Raw genomic sequence first — 19,636 nt, 5'->3', positions numbered from 1 at the left:
ACGCCACGACTACCCCCCCGCGACCAGCACCTCCCCCCCGAAAAAACCGGAGCGGCAGCACTAAGTAGCAGAGAGCCGGTGCAAACAAAGAAAAATAGAAACTTTTTTTTTTTTTTTTTTTTTTTTTTTTACCGCTTGTCGCTGTCCACGGTCCTGAAGCCCTGTTGCAAGAGGGGTGAGTGAACCTGGCTCCCCGGTGTCAACCCCTAGCGCTGCTACTAGTAAGCCGGGTCCTCGACCCTAGCAGCGGCCTCAACCAGGGGGGGGTGGTCCCCTCAGAACCTCACAGCCCCCCTGGGAGGCAGGGCAGACAGGACACCACTCACTAAAAAACAGCCAAATTTAAAAGGAAATTAAACTCAAAAGAGAAAAATCTGAAAAAAGAAACCTAACTACCACAATCAGTGCAGGCAGAGGCTGTGACTGCACCTGCACCACCTGCTGGAGACAGAGTAAGACTGAGGGGCTGTGACTGGCACAGGGGCTTATATATGGCTCCGCCCACAAGTTTTGCTCTGTCTCCACCCGCTGGTGCGGAGTCACAACCCAGGTGTCCTGGACTGATCCTGGTACGTACAGGGAACCCTTTATAAGGAGGAAACACTGCAAATATTGTACCGGGCCCTAGAAAACCAATACATCTCCTATTAGGAAAACAGAACAAGCCATATTGCTACAGATCCCTACACTGAAACTGCATACTAGCAGAATATCGAACCTCAGTCACACACCAAAAATACAGGGTAAGTGGCAACAAATTAGAAATATTCAAACAAAAAATGAATTCTTCTTTGTTCTGCTGTCCAATCCAGCTTTACTCTTCCGCTCCTGTCTATAGGGCACAGGTGGAGAGAGAGGAGGAATTGAATAAGGGAGCAGAAGTCATACTCTTTGCGCTGCAGTGTGCCCTCTAAGCTCATCCTGTCCCCTCTTATCCATGAATGTCATGAGGAGAGGGGTTGGATTAGGGGGCAGATTGGCTTTTTTCTCTCTGAACTATGCTGTGTCTGCTCCAAGTTCACTCACCTCCTGTTGTCCCCTGTAGCTGTCTGGGAGGGGAGATGCTGGAGCAGGAAACAAATGCTTTTCTCTGTTGTCTAAGATTCAAGTATTGGCCAATAGAATTATCAGTGTAGATCCTTGTGTACTCATATAAAAGAGATCCTGCCATGCTGAGCTCAGAGCAGCTGCCCTTTTTTGCCCTTAAGTAAATGTGGCCCTGCCTTTAACTAGATTTTTACAGAGTAGTTCGAGATCTGTCTTTTTTTATTTCCCTTGTTGGAGTAGTGCTAATGCGCACTCTTAGTTATGGCTTATATTGCTGCCAAAGGATGGAAGGAGGGGAAGATCCAATGAAGGATAGATGTCCTTTCTCCAGTAGCTGCCTTCCTGTAACCAGACCTATCTCACTTATTCTCTCACTTATTCTATGGGGAAAGAAAGTGGAAGAGGTGGTGGAGAGACAAGACAGAGGAAAATAGGAGAGAGAAAGAAAAGGGCAGCAAGCATAACCTATCATACCATTTATTTTGTAGGCCACCAGTTGCTACTAAAACATAGAATATGACAGATTAAGACCATATGGCCCATCCAGTTTGCTCATCCACATCTCCTCAATTTTATAGTCTCTATTTTTCCTGCATCGATATTTGGTAGAAGCAAAGAAGATTCTGATAAAAGGTACTTAGAGAATTTATTTACCTTCATACCCTACTTCTCCTAGTACATCAAAGTGGCTTACATCAATATACACGATAAAAGGATACAAATAATTTGGTGACAGACAATACATTAAACCAGCATTCCCCCAAACTCATAATAAAGAACATTTTAGTACACTGCCTCACACAAAATAAAAGCTAATTTGAACTCACCCTTTGATAACATCAAAATATATTAGAATAAGTACCCAGCCAAAACCAATCACAAAAACATTCCTCCACCCAATCCAGTTCACAATGAGATGTTCTTCCCAATCAATATAATGGCCAACATGCACAGCATTACCCAGCCCAGCCACCAACACCTGACTAATCAACCACCATCACCATACTGGAAACAATTAAATCAAAGGCTGCCTGAAACAGTCAAGATTTGACCAGCATCCTGAAGTTGAGGTAATTAGTTTTAAAACAAACCTTAAATGGCAAGCTATTCCAAAGGGTGGGAGCAACATAGCTGAATGCTTTCCATCAGGTGCAAGATAAATTAACTGCTAAAGTGGGCACAGCCAAAAGGGCCTGCTCAGAGAATCTCAAAATCCAACTTGGCTTGTAAGAAATCAAACAATCTGAAAGGTGCTTAGGGGTTCCATAATATAATCCCTTCAACACGAAAGATAAAATTTTGAATTTAGATTTATATTTCACTGGAAACCAGTGCACCTCCTTCAGAACTGATGAGATATTATCAAACTTCCTTTTACCTGATAGCAGTTGCATTGCGGTGTTCTGAAGGAGGCTGTAGTCACTTCCAACTAGTGGATGGAATACCCTGGTATAAGGCATTACAATACAAACTAAACAATTATTAGGTGATATTTTTTTTATTGGACTTAGTACATCCCTTGACTAGCTTTCGGGAACTAACACTCCCTTGCTCAAAGCAGAACAGAATGAGTGCTTACGTCATGGTTGCTCCAGGGTCAGCAGTCATTTGATTGGTGACAAACACAGCCACATTGTATTCTGTGTGATAGAAAGAGAGAAAGGCTTCAGGGAATTCAGAAATCATTAAAATTGTACTTTTATTGTCTAAGGGGGTCATTTATCAAACTGCTATATGGTGTTTTCGCATGCGAAAACGTCATAACGCATAGTGCGATGCAAATTAGAAAAAGGGGAGGAGTTTGGGGCGGGTTTTGTGGCCACGTGGGCTGGCTTCATGATTTGTGAAGCCATATCGCACAGCTTTAACGCGTATTGAGAGAGAGAGAGAGAGAGAGAGAGATGTTACCCAGGAGAGATTCCATCAAGCTAGGTTGAGAGAACATTGCACAAATCTCATCTTTGTGCGAGTTTCCTCACTCCGCAAGTCATCAAATCTTCACAAGAGAGCACTGCTCTGTTCGTACGTCTCACTCTGAATGTCCCCTACACTAATACTTAAACCTCACCTCGAGTGACTAGGTAGGCCTCATATAGAGGTATAAATACCTACCTAGTATGAGGACATTATGGCTAGGATCTCTCTCTCTCTCTCTTTACTTTGTGATAAACTGCTATTACCATAAAACACACCCCTTTTCCTATCACAGGTGATATTTAGTACATTTTGATAAATCCAGGCCTAAATTTGCAGGACCTCCTTTTTATTTGTTCTTAAAAAAAAAAAAATCAAGAGAAAGTCAGTAGAAAAAACTGCATTTTTTTCATCTTAGGGAGAACTGACATTTTCTTATCTGTTAATTTTCTATTAACTCTGAGAAATCAGGGTTAATGAAAACATATTCTGACTTGGTGATGCAATAGATCAGAAATCACAACAGATCACTAAAGTGCAAGTCCCTCAGTTACTCCTCTCCTCCTATCTGCAGCAAGAGAGACTTTCCACTAAAGCCCACTTACTCCCTGACCATTGAATACTTTTGTCAGCTAAATATATATGATAAACAAAGAAACCAAAGAGAAGGAAATTAAATACAGTACATATTTTCTTACCAGTAGTCATTTCAGAGTTGATACAACTGAGTAAGAAAGGAAGTGAAAAAAGCAATGTCTGACAAAAAAAAGACTTGTTTCCTGACTGTCCCTATGCACACACATTTATCTAAGATAATACACTCAAATCTTTAAACTAAATCTACAGAATGGGATGATGTTGGCTGCTTGGCCTTAATGTAAAGAACATTTTCTTATATTACACTCTTCCAATCAGTACATATGGGATATAGCTCAACAGAACATAACTGGGTTGGGAGCAACAGGGTCTGGAGAACTCTCCTACTGAAAGCTGCGTCAGCCAGGCCCACTTGTCCACTCTACAATCTCTTATGATGCCTTGCAGAGGTCTTCTACTGATTCATGCGCTTTTTTTTCAGCAAAAGAAATAAATACTACACTGGAAGAATGAATACTAAGTTTGTGATTCCTTTTGTAACTTCAGAAACACATACTGAAGTCACCTAGGAAGAAAAGTCTTTTATTGGCCTAGAAGTTCCCTCCTACCCTTTTGGGCTTCCAGCTCGATTAGAACCAGCTTCTACTGGACCTGTGGCACCAAGCGCCTTCAGTTGCAACAATATGAGGCTCTTCCCAGTTTTAACTTCCCTCCACAGTTGTCCAACCCAGCCATCACAATGTCAGTCCTCGGCTAAAAGCCCCCTCCAGAACTTGTATGCATGAACCCTTAAACGGAAACCACCAGCTGAGTCTAAAGAATACTGGAATGCTGCCATCACAAGCTTCTTCTTTGTTGCCCAGCCCTGGAGAAACCCCAAAATACCTGGTCTCCTGTTCTGAGATGGCCCAGCTGCAGCAGCTGCTCTGAACACATTTTTTTTGGTAAGCTTTATCCATCCAACTAGGGAAGCAGCGAGCTAGAAAAGAAAGGGGGAACAACAGAAGCAAAACACTAACCCCAGGGGGAGAGGCCACGGAAAATAAAAAGAAGCCCCTAGGAGGGAAGGAGGGTACTCAACCAAAGAGGCAAAGATCCAGTTCCCAAAGGAATTCCCCCTAGTCACAAGTCTAGGCTCAAATGGGGGAGGACATTTCTAGAAGAGGATCAGTTCAACTGGAAGAGGATGTCACGAGACTAATCAAACCAGGAGCAAGCCCAATCCACTAAATTTCTATCTGCTGGAGACAGAGAATACTTGCAGGCTTTGTGCAGCACACACCCTATAAGAAGTGATGTCAATAAACATTTGTTTTATGTCTCCAACTGCTAGCTGGGGAGCATAATATTTGCCATCTGAATTGGTCTGGCTGGATGATGAGGAACATGGTCTGTGGCTCCTGGCCAAGGACCATTATTGTCAAGGTACAAGGGTATGTGGTACCCTGAGTGAACCTTACAGCCTTTTGCCTCACCTTTCCCACATACCATTAAAAAGACATTCAAAGTAGTCTTCTGAGGTAAAATATCATTTACAACATGTACTTTATATTTTCAAGCACTGTTGTGGTGCAAATCAGAAAACTCATATGGTTATAAGTCTATTGTATCCACTGTAATATGTTTTGGGTGTGGTCTTGGCCCTCAGAAAGCTATGAGTAACCTGAATTACAATTACAATATAGTAAACCTCCCATACCATACAACACTAATTTCCGGCACTCAAAAAGTAACAACTCTGCCTTTATTAAGAAAAGTTAACACTGCAAATATAACACGCCAATACACTTAATAGGAAAACAGAACAAGAAAGGCTGATACATATCCTTACACAAACTATACGCTAGCAGAATACCTCTCCTTGGTCACACATGCAAAACAAATACAGATCCTCACCAAATACAAAATAAAGAAACCATAAAGTAGAAATAGAAATATGCAGCAATAACTGAAATGGAAACTGCAACAAGTCAGACTCTGTATGTAATGCAACAGTAGAAAACCAAAAACATCAAACAATAAAATCAAGAAATATAAAATATCAATCATAATAGTAAAAGCATACTAATAAAAAGAATAAATATATCAAAACAGCTGACGAACATACCATCCAATAATTAAAAACTCATGTAAAAACATTTTTTTTTAAATTTTTTTTTTATAATTTAATCTTTATTGATTTTTAATTTCAGAACAAAGAAATATTTCAACGTTACACGTATTCCACCCAGATCACAATAAAGAAAGGGAAATAGACATTTTCTATCTATTCACTCTAAGATAAAATACAAAGAAATTATACATGTATATCTGAGGACAAGTACATTGATCTATTATATTTTAAGAAATGTGGGGAGATCAAGGGTGACTATAGCAGATATAATAAAGAAAATTACAATACGAGTATTACTTGCAGATTATCTGTGAGTCACCAAACATTTATCTTAATCCCAACGAACTTTAGGATTCTCGCTAGGATTGCACAAGGGAATCAAGATGTTTACGTAATTGCTCCGGATCTGTAAAGATATACTTTACATCTCCACGAGTTATTAGGCATCGACAAGGAAAACGCAATATAAATCGTTCTCCTCTCTCCACTGCTTCTTTCCTTAACTCTAAGAATTTTTTCCACTTAATTTGTGTCGACCTGGCTATGTCGGGGAAAATGCGTATTGGCTGACCAAAAAATTTGACATTTTGAAATTTAAAATACTGTTTTAATACATTATCTCTCTCAACCCTTGAGGAAAATTGAACTATTAACGTTGCTCGTAGAGCAATGTCCATTTCAAATGATTTTTCCAAAAAGTAGGTAATGTCCAAAGTATCTTCCTCTTGTAATTCTTGATTTTCTCTCTGTTTCGAGTCTCCACTTCCACGAACACATAACACCTGATAGTAAACAGTTGCTACCACTGGGATATTTTCCGACTGAATTTTTAGAATATTCACAAAATAACTCTTCAACAATTCCAAAGGTGACTGTAGTTTTGTTTTGGGAAAATTCAAAAATCGCAAATTTGCTCTTTTAGATATATTTTCCTGAAATTCCAATTTATTCTGAGTCATTTTTTCTGATCTTATAAGATTTCCTTGTATTTTCTCTATTTCTTTCACTTTATCTTCCAGTATTGTTACTTTTTGTCCAGCCAAATTCACCTTTTCTTCCACTTGGATGGTTTTATTCATAGCTTCTCTCACGTTTAATGTCAATATATTTATAGATTTTTGCATTACAATCAAGATGTTTTTTATTTCCTCCAACGAAGGAGCTAGAACTGCAGTTGTATTGAGAAGAGAAAAATTGCTCATTGCAACTCCTACCTCCAAAAGTCCTTTGCCACTTGACTTATGTTCTTCCAGGCCCTGCTGTTGGGTCTCCTTTTCACGGCCCCTGGAGCCCACTTCCATCGGGCACTCTGAGGAGAAATTTCCATCTCCTCTCAGGGTGCCGTCCTCTTTGTCGGTTGTTCTCCTTGGTGGGTCCGGTATCGCTGGATATCCCGGGCTTAGGGATGTTTCAAAAATCTGGGGGCTGGGCTGCTGCTCCAATACAGCCCCAGCGACTCCTACATCCGGGTCTAAGTTTGGCGTTTCCGCGAAGGCAGCTTCGATCCGCATCTGTCTCAAGGAATCTGGAGTTGAGGTAATTTCACGCACCCGAGCCTTCCTCTTAGTGTGAGGCATATTCAGATTAATTTTCAACAAGAAACTCCGATTAAGGAAAAAATTTCTAAGAGTTAGGCGAGGAAATTATTTAGCGGGTCAGGAGCTGCGATCTGCACACCCTCACAGTTCGGCGGCCATCTTGATCTATGTAAAAACATTTAAAAATTTTCAAAACACTAATACAATTATTCAAAACAGCAGACACAAGAAATAACTCCTAATAATTAAAACTAACAAGGATAAAAAAAATCCCGTTCTCCAACTTTTGATTTCCAGGTGCTCTTACATTTTCATGGATTGCTGCACAAACTTTCTCCTTTCTCTCTCTCTCACACACATACTCTCAATCACACAAACTTCCTCTGTCACTCACTCTTTTTTCACTTTTGAAACATAAGCAGCAGCAGCAGCAGCAGCCTCTTTCAGCTCGTGCAGCCAACTGAACTCCTCTTTTACTGGGCTGCGCAGGCCAATGCTTCTGCTGCAGTTCTCTCTTTGGGCTGTTGCTGCCTCTGTTTTCTTCTATGCTGGCTAACACTGCTCCACCTCCTCTTCTTTCTGGCCATGCAGACCGAAGCTGCAGTCTACTCCTGCAGCTGCGATTACATTTTCTTCTTCCCAGCTGTGCGGGCCCACACAACTTCTTCTTCTAAGCTTGCACATGTGGGAAGGAGGAGATGCAATTGTTAAGCTGCTGCCAAATCTGTGAAAAACTGTTGCGTTCAACAGTCTGTGGCATGGGGCCACGGACCGCCACATTTACTTCCAGCCCCGGATCCAAGCCAGCCCCAGCAGACACCGAGGGAGACCCCCTGACACACACATGGCAGCCTGCCACAAGCCATCTGTCTCTTCCACTACTGGGAACTCCGATGCTGCTTCTCCCCCACCGGCACAGCAAGCTACCATGCTCTGCCAGCCTCCAACGCCGCATCAGTCTCGGGCCCTCCTAGGTAAATACACCAACCTTACCATTCATAAAGGGCAAGTAGCGGAAAACCAGGGACGGCGCTGCCTGATGACATCATGGCCTGAGTGATATATAAGACCACTCCATTATAATACTGTTTATGTTTGAATAAGGCAATGCAATAGTATTGCTGGTTTTTGAATCTCAATAAAATTCACATGTTAAAAAAAAAAAAGACCACTCCTGCAGTTTCTCCTCGTCTTGGCAATAGGTCGATTCCATCAGAGACGTGCATTGTCTCAGTGTTGTTCCTGTTCCTTCTCCTGGTTCCTTTATGCTTGTTCCTGCTCCGCATTCTTGTGTTCTGCTGTACTGTTCCTGGTTCCTATGATGGCAGTCGGGTCTGTGTTGGAGTTCTGGTCTTCTTTGTGGTCAGTCTTCCCCTCATCTGTTTTCAATGTCTTCGTCCCTGCTTGTGTATAACCTGCAGTCGAACACGGGTTAAATAGGCGCTAATCCACCCCCTAATGCAATAGGGGGATTAGCGCCTATTTAACACGCGTCCAATGCGGAGTGAATGGGATAGCGCTCATCACATGCAAATGCATGTGAATGAGCCTATTTCTCAATCACTCCGAATGCAAAAAGATAAATGTGCGTCTCTCCTTTCTGGAGCCGTCTTCTTACTTGTGGGAGCCTTGGAAAGGGGATTCTCCCATATCCTCTCTGTACCCACTGGCCTAAAGTTATTTGGGTCCACTCCCCATATAAATGAGTCAGCTGATCTCCAATTTGTGAAACTGGGGAGAGAACCTCCATATCTCATTGTGAACTCTTGGATCCTTCAGTGCTGTTGCACCACCATCTCTTGAAACTGAGTCCTGTTACTGATATGCCCCTTCAGAGAGCATGTACTTTTTCTCAGCCAGTATCGCTTTGCTTCCTTAAATCAGAGTCTATGAGGAAGACCTCTTTGGAAGCTATTGGGCTCATCTTCTGGCAGTTTATGTGCCTTGGACTTCCCCAAAATCTTTACCAGCTTCTCTAAGTCTTCCTCTAACAAAAGCCTCCCCGGAAAGGCAACTTGACCTCGCCCTGGAAAATACATTTGCTGGCCCACACAGAAGCCTCCATCCCTCTAGCCAAGGCTCAAACTAAATCATAAAGGGCATCTGCTATAAAAGCAAAAACAGAATCCAGTCTTTCCACCTTTTGCAATGTCAGCCCTTCATCCTTACTTCTTACCAGGATCTGCTGTACCCATCGAAAACATTCCAGGGATTAACTACAAATTTCTGCCTGCAGAACTAAGCTTGCTACTTCAAAAGACTCTCTATCTTCCTATCCTGAGCATCCTTCAGAGCAGTACTCCCCTCCACAGGGATTGTGGTCTTCTTGTGAACTTAGAAACCAAAGCATCCACCTTAGGAAACTTCAAATGCTTCATAGCCTAGTCAGGAAGAGAGTACAGCTTATTCATTGCTCTGCCTACGTTCTGCAGAAACCAAAGCCTTCACCATGCTATGAAAGGGAAAAGTTTTAGCAGGACCTCTGAGACCCTCCAAAATAGGATCGTCTCTCTCCTTGGAGGGTTCTATCCAGTCCTCCTTAATGCCAAGTTCTGCTAGTGACTGAATAATCATATTTGCTAACTCCTCTCTTTTAAATAGATGAACCACATATGGATCATCTCCTTCCTCAGCAGGGATCTCCCCCTCTTCCAAAAAATCCCCTTCTGGCTCACTAAAATCCCCAGCCAAATCCCTAAATGCACAGAATCCCATCAGGTTCAGAATCCTACCTGGCCAGATTTGGCTGGGAAGGTAGCGCAGGGACATCTGAGTGTCAAGAAAACCCAGACCAGATAAAAAATGAGCAGAACCCAGTTTAATAAAAAATGCTTTGAGCACAAGTACCACAAAGTCTGGAGAAAATGGAGCCGCTGAAGACCAGAGACATGTCAGAGGCTCCTGTGCCAGCTTCCACATAGGCTGTGTTTCTCACGCTTAGCAAGCATGGCCATGCTGCACCAAGAATTAAAATGCTCTCTTACCTCCTCACATATGAAGCTCCCAGGAAAAAGGCTATTTTAGCCCTTGTTTAAAAAAACTCCTGCTCACTCCCTACAATCTTCATCCTCCTATTTTCTTTTTTTTTTTTAATTTTAACTTTAATCACTTGGCAGAAGCAAGAAAAGAAAGCAAGCTTGCTTACTGTCAACCGTGTTTTTCCCAAATAGAAGGATGAAATAGCCATTACATGTGGGTGATATCATCTGGCAGCACCAAACAGACTTGTCTCTCCAAGTTTATAGAGATTTGAACTCTACTAAGCATGTGTGGGAGTTCCTGCATGGGAGTTGCTTCATGAGCCTCCTCAGTCAATATCAGAACTGAATCTAGTTATGTAGTTGATTTTCCAGGGAGGTGGGTGGGATTTCCATAGCTAATGTATCATGCGATCTATGGAAAATATCATTTACAATAAGCAAGCTTGCTTTTTTCCATCGATAAGCAGGCTGAATTAAACATTACATGTGGGGATTCTCAAGCTAAGAGTTGTAGAGCGATACTTAATAAGCAACCTGGACTCCACTGTGGAGAGTGGACTATAGCTGTTGCGTGTGCCATCCGCAGCAAGCCCTCTTACCCTCGTTCGCCTGCTCCAGCGCCTGGCTCTGCTGCTCTCATGGCCGGTGGCCACTGCCTCCAACCCCGGGTTGCTCTAACTCTGCAGCGGGTGTCCCTGCTCTGCGGTGGGTCTCCCTGTGCGGTCCGCAGGGAGATGCTGCCATCTCGCTCCACGCATCAGCTGTTCTTTTAAAGGGGCCGCGGCAGGAACCTCATCCGCAGCCCCGGATGATGACGTTACTGGATCCCGTATATAAGGCCGGGCCCAGTCAATGTTTCCTTGCCTTGGCAACAGGTCTCCACACTGGTCATGTCCTGAGTTGCTTGTTCCTACGTATTCTCCGAGTTCCTGGTTTCTGATTCATCTGTGTTCCTGTTCCTGACCTTGGTACCCGTTCCTGTGTTCGTCTCTAGCTTGATTGTTCCATTGACTGACCTCCTGGCTTTGACCACTGCTTCATCTGACTATGCTACTGCTTGTCTCCTGGTATTGACCACTGCTTTGTCTGACTACGTTACTGCTTGTCTCCTGGTATTGACCTCTACATTGCCTGACTACGCTACTGCTTGTCTCCTGGTACTGACCTCTGCCTGACTATGCTACTGCTTGTCTCCTGGTATTGACCTCTGCCTGACTACGCTACTGCTTGTCTCCTGGTATTGACCTCTGCATCACCTGACTACGCTACTGCTTGTCTCCTGGAATTGACCACTGCTTCGCCTGACTACATTACCCCCTACTCCTGGTTTGACCTTTGCCTTGCCTGACCATCCATCTGCTGACTTCTGGTATTGACCCACGCTTGCCTTGCCACTCTCCTTGCCTGCCGCCAGCCCTGACTTCAGCCTGCTCTACGATGCTCCACTCATCTTCATTCTGGACTTGGCTTTTCAGGCTTCGGCCTGTTCTTACTCGGGCGCCCCCTGATTTCCTCCTGTACTCCTTGGTGCTCCTCGTTGTCCCAGAGAAGACCTCGGACGGAGGCCCACTTAAATCCAGCCGGCCCCGGTACCCAAGGGCTCAACCTGCGGGGAACGAGGGCTGGTATTGGCGAAGCTCCAGCCGGCCTCCGTCAGTCAGTCAGCTCCACCTGCTGACGGTGGGGACCCGTAGAGCTTGCCCTGTGGGTAGCGTCAACCCCACCTTGGCCCAAGGGTCCACCTCCTGCACAACAGGTTGCCAAGGCCATGGACTCAGCGGAGCCGTCCGCCCTCCAGGCCATTCCCGGACTGGCTTTCAAGGTGCAAGAGCAACAGCGGTTTCTCGAGGCACTGGCCTCCTCCATCGAGCATCTCCACACTCGGCTTGATGCCCAATCAGGTCACTCGGTTCCGGTACCAGCTCCAGCTAGCTGACAGCCGTCTCCCTCGCCTTCCAAGGCTTTGTTGGCCCTACCAGCTCCGCCTTGTTTCAATGGGGACTCCAATCTCTGCAGAGGGTTTATCAACCGGTGCTACATGCAATTTGGTCTGCAGCCGTCCATCTTCCAAGATGAACTCACGAAGGTTACCTTCATCCTATCCTGACTGGAGGGTAAGGCATTGGTGTGGGCTTCGCCTTGTGGGAGCGTTTGGACTCGCTCTTACAAGAGCTATCTCACTTCGTGGCTTTCTTCCATCGGACCTTTGATGATCCCGGACGGCAGGCTGTGGCAAGCACCGATCTTCTTCATCTGTGGCAAGATCAACGGGTTCTGTACGATTACACCATTGAATTCCAGACTCTTGCTACAGAGTTATCCTGGCAAGAAGATTGCCTCCAAGCTATCTACCTGGACGGACTATCCCCGCGAGCTCCCATCCTCCCTTGAGGACCTTATCGATTTGACAGGCCGTATCGACCATCGCCTCCAAGACCGCCACCGTGCGGCTCGGACACCCAGACGACCCTCCTTGGAGCGCTCCCGCTCACCACCTACCTTGAGTCCCGCCGCTGGTGGTACTCCATCTATCTCTAAAGCGGAAGGGCCCATGCAGTTGGGCCATGGACGTTTGTCCCCGGAGGAGCACCTCCAGCGGAGGCGGTTGGGCCTATGCCTATACTGTGGAGCTCCTGGTCACCGTCTCCAGACTTGTCATGTCCATCTGGGAAAATTCCGGGCCTAAGTTCAGAACTTGGGTGCTTCCTCACCGGCCCCCCAGTTGTCTCTACCTGTAACCCTGACCTGGGACTCCATTCCTTCCCTGTCCTTGCTCTCATTAACTCTGGAGCAGGGGGGAACTCTATTCTAAAGGACTTAGTACAACTCCTGGGTATTTCTACCCATGCCCTGGAGACTTCCTTGTGTATTGCCACCATATATGGTGAGCCGTTGCCTGGCCGAATTTCTCTGATAACTGAGCCAGTCTGCCTTCTCACCAGTGCCCTCCATGAAGAGGTGGTGGAACTCCTTGTCTTAGAAAAATCTATTCACCCAGTGGTTCTAGGATTACCCTGGCTCCAACGTCACTCCCCCCAATTTGATTGGGGAACAATCCAGCTCATTGAATGGAGTCCAGCTTGCCATCAGACTTTTCTGAAGAAGGTGGTACCATCTCCTATCTTTTCTCTTGTGACCACTACCTGTTGCGTCCGTCGGTCTTCGACGGCTTCTCCCCACCTACCTCTCTCTACTTGCAGCTCCTCCCGCTCACCTTGGACTGATGGCTGCCACGGCGTCTGCTTGCCGTTCTCTCCGGCGTCCCCGGACCGGCTTTGGTGCTGCTTCCCGCCATTCTCCTTCAAAGTACCTCTAGGGTGCACGCACGCATGCCGCCCTCATCTTTATCTTCACGTTGGCGCGAACCTCAGGGGCGTCCCCCTGTTCTGACATCATGACTCCAGGGTATATCTGCCTACAGTATCTGCTAGCTTGTTGAGTTAGCAACAGGATTCGTACGGATGGGATTCGCTCTCAGTTCCCAAGCTACTCTGCCACTCCAGCTCTACCTGGAACTCTTACTACCCTTCAGGGTCGCTAACGGGGTACCCGCTCCTTGGGGGCCTCTCTGCTTCTTTCAGGTGCTATCAGGAAACTGGTAGAGATGTGAATCGTGTGATCGATCGTCTTAACGATCGATTTTGGCTGGGGAGGGGAGGGAATCGGATCGACGCGGTTTTGTTTTTTTAAATATCGTGTAAATCGTAAATCGGGGGAGGGCGGGAAAACCGGCACACTAAAACAACCCTAAAACCCACCCCGACCCTTTAAAATAAATCCCCCACCCTCCCGAACCCCCCCAAAATGTCTTAAATTACCTGGGGTCCAGTGGGGGGGGTCCCGGTGTGATCTTCCATTCTCGGGCCATGGGTGCGTTGATAGAAATGGCGCCGGCGCTACCTTTGCCCTGTCATATGACAGGGCAAAGGTAGCGCTGGCGCCATTTTGGTTCCTGTCCCCGATGTCACGAGCGTAGGAGATCGCTCCTGGACCCCCGCTAGACCCCCAGGGACTTTTGGCCAGCTTGGGGGGGCCTCCTGACCCCCACAAGACTTGCCAAAAGTCCAGCGGGGGTCCGGGAATGACCTCCTGCACTCGAATCGTGTTGCCGTACGGCCGGCGCCATTTTGCAAAATGGCGCCGGCCATACGGCAACACGATTCGAGTGCAGGAGGTCGTTCCCGAACATACTATAGGGCTATAGTATGTTCAAGTATTAATAGATTAAGAGTCTATCTTGAACCGACGGAGGACTTTTTAAGAAAAACAAAAAACTTTTTGATAAAAATATTTTTTCAATTAATAAAACATATAAAGAAGGTGAATGATTGAGAAGACCGGTTGGTGTCTTAAAAAAGGTCACACAATGTCAGGCTTGCTGACGCCTTCTATAGCCACATTTGATTTGATTTGATTCCACTCCAATATTGATAGCATATGGTTTTGGTGGATATTTTTGACTCTTTGTGCTAATACTTGGTAACTGAAACCTCCCATTATTATTGTGTTCCCACTGCTGTTCTCTTACCCAACACATATGGAATTTCTATCCATAAGGATAGAAATTGCATTTTGTTTCCTGCAAGATTCTTATCCTGCAATCTATGTTATCCTTTACATATAGTACCACCCCTCCATCAATTTGATCTGCCATGTCACGTTGATTTAATTTATACCCTGGTATCGCAGTGTCCCATTGGTTATCCTCATACCACATCTCTCAGATACCTATAATATCCCTAGCCTCATAACTCTCCAATCTTACTATTCACATAGAGACATTTTAAAGTATGCTTTTATTTGTATTTCTATTTGTACTGACAATCTTCTTATTAGCAAAAGAAATAAGCAGTTTAGTCATTCACATTTGCTCTAGGCACCTCTCCTATACACCATCTACGAGTTTTGCGATTTTCCCAGCAAGGCTTGATAAGGTTACCAACTCTGCTGAGAAAAGGTTGGAGACAACGAGATGTACCTGTTTCTCCTACCAGACCCCTTTGCCGTGGAATGCACTGACATTAGAAATTTTAGTTCAAAGGGACTACATGAAGATTAGGAAAGGAATGAAAACCTAGTTCAAGCAATCATTTAACAATAGTTGGTCAGTGTGATCTTAATTGCTTAGTATGTTTTCTGTTTTTATAAATTTTAACTACTGTATCCATTTTAGGATTCTGCTAATAGGCTATGTTGTATTTTATGATATTTTTGATTTGCTATATTTTATGATGGTTTTTATGTCAGCAAGTCCTATTAGGATATATACTGTTTAATGTATTATGAAATGGTTACATTACATTTATTATAAACTACCTTGATTTTATTGTGCAAGGCGGGATAATAAGACTAAATTAAATAAGTTTTCACTTCAGACCTCCAGCAATTTATTAAAAATGGAGCAAGCAGAACAGCAGAATCTGCCAGAATGATCAGGAAGTGATTGATTCTTACAAATCTGCTTCTCCTATGGCCTGCTGGCTATCATGAACAGAGTAAGCCAATAGGTTGAGGGAAGCGGTTCTGACTCCAGTTTTAAATATACCATGAAGGGAAGACAGTAACAGAGAAAAAGGGAAGGGAGAGCAAAGAAGAAGAAAGGAAAAGACAAATTAAAGGAGGGGAAGGGAGTTGGCAAATAAAAGAAAATTATTCCTTACCTGCTAATTTTCGTTCCTGTAGTACCATGGATCAGTCCAGACAGTGGGTTATATCCCCGTCCAGCAGATGGAGTCAGAACAGAGTTTGAGAGCGTCAGCATATAGAGTAGTGCACCCTCTGCTGGAGCTCAGTATTACGCATAGCAAAGCCCAAAAGCAAAACACAACATTTTGGATCCAGATCCGTCCCCAAAAAGGAACAGAGAAAGATATAAGTAAACAAACGGTCAACGGGACCACCAACAGTCAACTTGTGAGGAGCTGTGAACAGTAACAATAATCAGAGACAAACAGAATGAAAGTTACCTGGAAGAATCCGAGCAGGACCTAATGAAACCCCTAGTGGCGGACGTCTGGACTGATCCATGGTACTACAGGAACGAAAATTAGCAGGTAAGGAATAATTTTCTTTTCCCTGTACGTACCTGGATCAGTCCAGACAGTGGGATGTACCCAAGCTTCCCTAAACCGGGTGGGGTCCTGAGAGATCTGCTCGGAGAACTTGATCGCCAAAAGAATCCGTGTACTGAGGCGCCAGATGTAGTCTGTAATGTCTGGAAAAAGTGTGCAACGACTTCCACGTCGCCGCACGGCAGATTTCCTGGGAGGAAATGGAGCGAGATTCTGCCCAGGACGCCGCTTGGGATCGCGTGGAATGAGCCGACACGCTGCGAGGCGGCACCCGCCCCGCCGCAATGTAAGCCGATGAGATGGCGTCCTTTATCCAGCGCGCAATAGTCGTCTTCGATGCCTGAGAACCTCTCCTCGGTCCTGACCAGAGGACAAACAAATGATCGGATACCCGGAAGTCATGGGATAAATATTGTGGATCCATCAGGTCCAGAGGACGCATATAAAGAGCAGGTAGTAAAATACTGCACGGAGCGGCAGTAGCCACAGAGGCATTCACGGAGCGGGATGCCAGTGGCCAGTGGTAGGTGTCCACCTTCATGGAGCGGAAGGATGTAGGGCTGTCATCTCCCAATTAAATAAAAAACAAAAACAAAAAACAAAACAGGGATGGGATCCATCAGGTCTAGAGGACACATATAAAGAGCAGGTAGTAAAATACTGCACGGAGCGGCAGTAGCCACAGAGGCATTCACGGAGCGGGATGCCAGTGGCCAGTGGTAGGTGTCCATATAAAGAGCAGGTAGTAAAATACTGCACAGAGCGGCAGTAGCCACAGAGGCATTCACGGTGCGGGATGCCAGTGGCCAGTGGTAGGTGTCCACCTTCACGGAGCGGAAGGATGGAGGGCTGTCATCTCCCAATTAAATAAATAATAAAAAAAACCCAGGGATGGGATCCATCAGTTCTAGAGGACGCATATAAAGAGCAGGTAGTAAAACACTGCATGGAGCGGCAGTAGCCACAGAGGCATTAACGGAGCGGGATGCCAGTGGCCGGTGGTAGGTGTCCACCTTCACAGAGTAGAAGGATGAAGGGCATCCATCTCCCAATTAAAAAAAGAAAAGAAAAAAAGAAAAAAAAACAGGGATGGGTTCATGGGCTTATAGGTATTACCAATTATTAGGCTTTTCAATATTTGATGATAGTTAATGTGACTTTCAAGGCATTCTTCACTTTCGGTGCATGTCCGGCATGACTCCTTGCTTCAATGACAGGGGAAAAGAAAAACTGATACTTCACACATTTCCAGCATTGCCCTCTGCTTCATGGCAGAGAGCTATGCTGCCGCTTACCCAACTAATCAAACTTAATATTTCACTTGGAAGCAGCTCCAGCACTGCTCTCTACATTAATGGTGGGGGTGAAAAGGGAATTAGAACATAAGGTTACTAAGAGCCAAGAGAAACAGTTAAGTATGAGAACAAATGTGTGAAGCTTGCTGGGCAGACTGGATGGACCGGTTGGTCTTCTTCTGCCGTCATTTCTATGTTTCTATGTTGGTAACCTCCAGGAAATGGAGCAGCACACGCTTGACGTCCAGGAGCCAGAGAGACCGGGGTTCCTCTGGAGCGAACGCTGGAAGCTCCACCGTTTGATTGACGTGGAAGGCCGAGACCACCTTTGGTAGGAAGGATGGCACCGTACAAAGGGAAACCCCGGAGTCGGAGAAACGCAGATAAGGGTCCCGGCAGGATAAGGCTTGGAGCTCTGAGATCCGGCGAGCAGAAGAGATGGCTACCAGGAAAACCGTCTTGAGGGTCAGGTCCTTGAGGGAGGACCCCCTCAGGGGTTCAAAAGGAGGGCCCGACAGCGTTCGCAGCACCAAGTTGAGGCTCCAAGAAGGGAAAGGATCCCTGACCGGTGGCCGTAGGTGTTTGGCTCCCTTCAGAAAACGTGCGATATCCGGCTGAAGGGGTAGAGAGCAGTCCTTCTGTACCAAGACATTCAAGGCCGCCACCTGAACCCGGAGCGAATTATAGGCGAGACCCTTATCCAGACCATCCTGTAGGAAATGAAGGATCAGCGGGACAGTCGTGTATATAGAAAGAAAATCTATTGTATTTCCTGACTTTATTGGCAACCTATTTCACCACCATGTGCTTTGGCAAGCTCTTCGTCGACCATGTGCTTAGACAAGTCCAGCTCCAGGAAGTAGCCAACTCCCCAGAGACAGTACTTGTCAGTACCTGATTGGACTAAAAGCAACGATCCCCATTGGTTACCGGAAGTAGAAAACACACACAGGATGCGTGTCAACACATTTCTATTGGACAATGCAAAAAGTTTAAAAGTTTCGGACACACAGCTCCGCTCTGAGAAGCAGCGCTGAATACCAAGTTGTAACAAGACCGCTTCTCCGGGGAACAATAACTTCCTCTTTTTCTTGTTCCGCCTTTTCCTTTGTCCCTGTCTTTCTATCAAATAAACTTGCTTTTTAGATTGCAAAGCTGTCTGAAGTTGCCTTCCTGAGTCCCGCTATAAACAGTCGCCTCCATGGTTTGGACCCCGCGGTCGGAGCACCAGGCTTCGAAGACCTTCCAAACTCGAACGTAAGCGACGGAGGTCGAAGGCTTGCGGGAATGAAGCATCGTTGAGATCACTGTCTCCGGGTAGCCTCTGTGGCGGAGATGGCGCCGTTCAAAAGCCAGGCCGCAAGACAGAAGAGTTCTGCCTGCTCGAAAAATACCAGCCCCTGACGCAGAAGATGAGGAAGATGGGACAGGCGAAGTGGGCCGTCCACCGTCATCTGAAGTAGATCTGCGAACCATGGCCGACGGGGCCATTCCGGGGCAACGAGAATTACAGTCCCTCGATGATGTTCCAACCTGCGGAGAACCTTGCCGACCAGAGGCCAAGGAGGAAACATATAGAGCAGTTGATCCGACGGCCACGGAAGGGCGAGGGCATCCACCCACTCCGCGCCGCGCTCTCTTCTGCGGCTGAAGAAGCGTGGAGCCTTGGCGTTGAGAAAGGTCGCCATTAGATCGAGGCGTGGAGTCCCCCAACGACGGACGATGAGATGCATTGCCTCGTCGGAGAGAGCCCACTCACCGGGGTCTAGCTGTTGACGACTCAGGAAGTCCGCCTGAACGTTGTCCACCCCGGCGATGTGAGAGGCTGCTAACCGGACGAGATTGCTCTCTGCCCACTCCATCAGGGGAGTTGACTCGAGGGAGACATCCTTGCTTCTTGTCCCCCCTTGACGATTGATGTAGGCCACGGTGGTGGCGTTGTCCGAGAGGATCTTCACCTCTCTGTGTCGCACCAGGGGAAGAAAACGCTGGAGAGCGAAACGCACGGCTCTCGTTTCCAGGCGATTGATCGGCCACTTTGCCTCCTCTGGCATCCAAGTCCCCTGCATGGCGCTTCTTT

The 19,636-nt window shown here is 45.9% G+C and overlaps 1 protein-coding gene across 3 annotated transcripts in view; it reads right to left on the bottom strand.

Moving 5' to 3' along the window:
* DMC1 (DNA meiotic recombinase 1) overlaps positions 1–19,636 on the bottom strand; it is a 264,614-nt gene that overhangs the window by 52,610 nt on the left and 192,368 nt on the right. For all 3 annotated transcript variants that reach the window (XM_029590216.1, XM_029590218.1, XM_029590219.1), the window contains one exon: positions 2,627–2,687. In XM_029590216.1, coding sequence (XP_029446076.1) covers positions 2,627–2,687 — 61 coding nt within the window. The remainder of the gene's footprint in view (positions 1–2,626; positions 2,688–19,636) is intronic.

The sequence above is a fragment of the Rhinatrema bivittatum genome, chromosome 2 (assembly GCF_901001135.1).
Source record: "Rhinatrema bivittatum chromosome 2, aRhiBiv1.1, whole genome shotgun sequence".
Taxonomy (NCBI): domain Eukaryota; kingdom Metazoa; phylum Chordata; class Amphibia; order Gymnophiona; family Rhinatrematidae; genus Rhinatrema; species Rhinatrema bivittatum.
This window is presented reverse-complemented; position numbering and strand designations above follow the sequence as displayed.